This window comes from Syngnathoides biaculeatus, chromosome 14 (assembly GCF_019802595.1).
Source record: "Syngnathoides biaculeatus isolate LvHL_M chromosome 14, ASM1980259v1, whole genome shotgun sequence".
NCBI lineage: Eukaryota > Metazoa > Chordata > Actinopteri > Syngnathiformes > Syngnathidae > Syngnathoides > Syngnathoides biaculeatus.
In genome coordinates this window covers 10,986,000-10,990,330 of record NC_084653.1, presented here as the reverse complement: position 1 = coordinate 10,990,330, position 4,331 = coordinate 10,986,000, and the positions used below count along the sequence as shown (strand labels likewise).

Below are 4,331 nucleotides of genomic sequence, written 5' to 3'. Positions count from 1 at the left end.
CTTACGAGAAGACAAGAAACGGGTGTTAGCGTTCGCAAAAAGTGCAATGTGGAATTGCAGCCTCACTCATCACTTTTGTCTTGGCAATCTTACATTAGCCAACAACTTGGAAAAGCAGTGTTCCACTTCATATTTGTGATTTGACACTCACCAATATTTTTGTGCTCAGACCAAAACCCAGTCTCATATAAAAGTATTGCTTTGGCATATTCTTGGTGACAAGGAATTATGTTGAGGTGATGGGAAGAGCTCGATTTAGACAGATGATAGTCCAGTACAAAAGTAGTGACTTGCCAACATCTTGCGGCTCGCATTTGAATTTTGGCCTGTTTACCAACACTTCTCTTGTCCCACTCTCCTCGCCGAGGGAAGTACTATTTTATTCTATTAGACGACACTGACTAAGTGAAGCCCCATCCCTTAAAGGGGAATTCCAGTGCTTTGCCTGAACAATGTATCCAATAGGTCATGTAATATGTACCCTATTTCGACACTGTGATGTTAATTCCCCTCTCATTTAATAGTGTTTTGAGAAGATTATTATCGACAATTACGAATTTTCAGGGGTGCTGCCATTTCCAAAGCTCGGCTAACGTATTCCGCCGCCTGGAAGCTTGGCTCGCGGCCCGCCGCCTGGAAGCTCGACTCGCGGCCCGCCACCGCAGGAGTTCACTCATCAGACTCCGCGTCATTCCCATCTGAAGAATCATCCGAGCTGCCGGGCCGGAGCTCCGGGGCCCTTTGTTTACACACTTATGCTGTGCGTAGGCCTCCGAGTAGTCAAGACTCCGGGGTCATTCCGCCCGAAGAACCATCCCAATATTGAACATTATTTACAGCCACAGGTTCAAATCTGTATGGAAGGATTCCTCCGTCTTCCCGATCAACCGATACTGCTATTTCTTAATCAGATGAGGATAAATCCGAGAAATTAGCGCTGGGCATAACGTAATCGAGCCTTTGGTGCACACCTTACATGTCACATCCACGCACGTAAGTCATGTGACTCGCAAAAATGGCAGCGCCCCTGAAAATTCGTAATTGTCGATAATAATCTTCTCAAAACACTATTAAATGAGAGAGGATTTAACATCACATTGTCAAAACAGAGTACATATTACATGACCGATTGGATACATTGTTCATGTAAAGCACTGGAATTCCCCTTTAACTTCAACATAGTTCCCTCTTCCTCACGGCCACATGATAGCACCAAAGTAGTAGTGGTTTTGACCTGAGCACAAAAAAAGGTGAATTTTAGGCAAAAGGATCGTATCAGTTCCCTCCATAAAAATCTGAGAATGTGAAATCGTATGTGCCAAACACACGCGTTGACTGTCCAGGCCTGAAATCAGATCAAAATGCCAAACGGTGACTTAAGTGAGGGGAAAGACTGCTCCATGTTAACCAGTGTACTCCACTGCAGAGGTCCAAAGATGTGTTGACATTCACAAACCTCGGCGACTTACAACATTAAAGCCAATTCCGATCATAAAGTCTAGTACAAACTACAAACATCATGGAGCTTTGATTTTGGAGGTTACGCTGTAATGTGATTTGGCTTTTTTTTTTTTTCAGAATCCCAAAAATATATATCTTTTGTAAGTCTGTGAATGTTGACAACCCCACGTCGGCTCCCTGCAGACAACTGGAGCGTACGTACAGAGGGCAGCCGATGATGTCTTACTACCAGTAGTGAGGGGAAAGGTGACAAACAATATATTCCAAATAATCTCCAGAGAAGGGAAGGACACCGACAGCGGTGGCGGCGGCAACTACCACAACAATGGCAAAACATAAAATAGGACAACAGGAATGATGCACAACCTCCCCGTACTGTGGCTTGTTGTGGGGGCTCAGAGTGCTCATGGTGTCATGCACCTGAACCAAGATGGCCCGTTAAGGAGGAACTACCGCTGTGCTCGGTGTCATGCAGTGCAATGCGGCGTTTCTGTACGGTACACCGAGTCTGTCAAGCAGGCAGCAATGTCGGCCGGAGCAAAGGAAGAGGGGAGACGCGGGGGGGGGGGAGCAGGTGGGGAGATCCTCCTGCTCTGCCCACCGATGGAAGTGTCACCCTCGCACCGTGAAGGTTTGAGAGTTTGCCTCTGCCTTCCTGACCTTTTCCAAACATGCACAAAGCTCTTTCTCTTACCTTTGCCAAGAATGTAATGTGTACATGTTTGTGCTGGCAGGATTAAGCGACAAATGATTGTAGAATGGGACAGTAGCATTTTTTGGTGACCCTAAAGGTGGGACAAGATATCAATACTGCACCACTGATCTTGGTTCTCTACTGGCTTCAATGACTTTTACAAACTAAATTCCAAAATGTGTTTCATGAAAATGGATTAGTTTGTTACCAATTGTCTGTTGTCTCTATTGTGTAGCATTTCCCTTGTTGATTTTTTTACATTGTCAATGAACGGCAGGCCATACACGGTCCACAAAGCATTACTGAGCATCCTGTTATAGTTACTGAATTTATTTTGATTTTTCCCTGAAAACCTGTTACTTAAAATGGATTAATGTTTTATTATTTGTGCATTCATTTAGTTCATTAAGTATGCAATTGGTTAATTTATTACAAACAACAAAATGGAGAATATTTGGGAAATGTTTTTTTACATATACCTTTTTAAAAAAAATACTTTATCATATAAAATGTTGTTGCTTTATTGGAAAAAAATTAATAAAAATATTGACAAAATAATTCCACATATGAATGAAACATTTCCCTCAGGTTGTGTAAATATTAATAAATTATTGTCAATGAAATGAAAATAGTATTCATTTTAAAAATGTATATTTTATATAAAAATATATATCTTTGTTATATCTTTATGATATATACATAATACAATTAATAAATACAAAGTTAATACCCGACTAAAAAATGTTTATTCTTTAGTTCTCAACACAGATTGAACAGCTTGAGCTGTTTTAACTTTGTAATTGTTTTATAGTTTCAAAATGATGTTGGGATCAATTGTCTTGTGTTTGGTTTGTATTTACAGTACGTAGAACTTTGTTTCAGATGTGTTCTTCAAGTGCAGTATAAATAAAATCTAGAAAAATAAGAACATTTATTTCATTATTTAAATAAAATATTTTACATGCAGATTGTAACTTTTTCTTCTTCTTCACATCTTTGTTTTAAAATTCAATTGTGGCCTTTGAGAACATAATCTTTCCCACCCCTAAATTTGAGAACGAGTATCACCCCGCAGCGCTAATTTGTGCTAACACACTGGCTGACTACTTCCCATTTATCTTAAAATAAAAACAATACACCTCTGAAGGCTGTTATCTCTTATCTGAGCATGCATATCAAGCACCGAGCTCGGCCCGATCTGCCCAATCAAGTTTGAGGTTCTGCTAAAGATCCACAGACCGGCCCGTGTGTGGAGCTCGTCCGTCCTTGAACGACCTCCATGTGCTCTCGTCACACAAAAAAACGTTCCAGGAAAGGATGCTGGGCGCTATATGTAGACTGTGTGCATATTCTGCAGCAGGAGCTCAAACTCTGGCGTCTAAAAGCAGCATGGATGCTAGAGGTCGAGCAGGAGAGGCATGCGGCGTTTTTGCTTACTTAAAACCCCATCCAGTCCCACCCAGCACTATGGCAGCCACAAGGATGGCTCCGGCGATGGAGCCTATTATTAGATTGGTGGCACTAGGACCTGCAAAGGGTTATGGGAGGGGAGGGGAGGGGGGGGGGACACATGAGTTTCTATGCTGTCTTGCTGTAGCACTTTCATGTAACTACTGTATACACGATACCACATGATCACAGACTCCGACAATGTCTCGCATGCTCTTCGGCCCCATTCTAGTGTTTACATGGTGCGATCGTAAGTGGCCTGCTTGGGAAGGTTGAACACCCATCAAATGTTTGATTAAACAGATTGATGGGTGATGTCTGTTTGTGTGGCCCGCAGTATGCAGAGAACGGTTTTCGAGGTTGACACACAGAAAGGTCAGGTCACTAAGCAGACACTTCTTCTGGTTGTGGACACTTGTCCATCTAAAATGCCCCACATGCCCCAGAAAGGAGAGGATCGCAGGAGCAACCACATGACGACTGAGAAAAAGAGAAAGAGGAGGAAGATGAAGAAGAGGGCTTGTAATGGGGAACACCAGTGAGTGGAAGGAAAGGAAGGGGGGAAAGGAGGTGGGGGGGGGGGTCCATCAATCAATCACACAACACTGAAAACAACCAATCATAAGACACGATTATATGGTCATCACCAACACACAAGAAGACACAAAGCCGGGAAGCACACACGGGCTCAGGCCTGCTCACGAAACCGCCCGCACACTGAGGCACC

General features: G+C 42.9%; 1 protein-coding gene across 6 annotated transcripts in view; it reads right to left on the bottom strand.

The window, feature by feature from the left end:
- Positions 1–4,331, bottom strand: part of LOC133511882 (disintegrin and metalloproteinase domain-containing protein 23) — a 49,580-nt gene that overhangs the window by 3,250 nt on the left and 41,999 nt on the right. For 2 of the 6 annotated variants that reach the window (XM_061840931.1, XM_061840937.1), the window contains 2 exons: positions 3,593–3,683; positions 1,582–2,246 (listed from right to left, as the gene is read on the bottom strand). The exons of 3 other annotated variants lie outside the window; for them this stretch is intronic. In XM_061840931.1, the coding sequence (XP_061696915.1) occupies positions 2,198–2,246; positions 3,593–3,683 (140 nt within the window). In that variant the 3' untranslated portion in view covers positions 1,582–2,197. Of the gene's footprint in view, positions 1–1,581; positions 2,247–3,592; positions 3,684–4,331 lie in introns of those variants that run through there. One more of the 6 variants, XM_061840933.1, reaches the window with a different exon arrangement.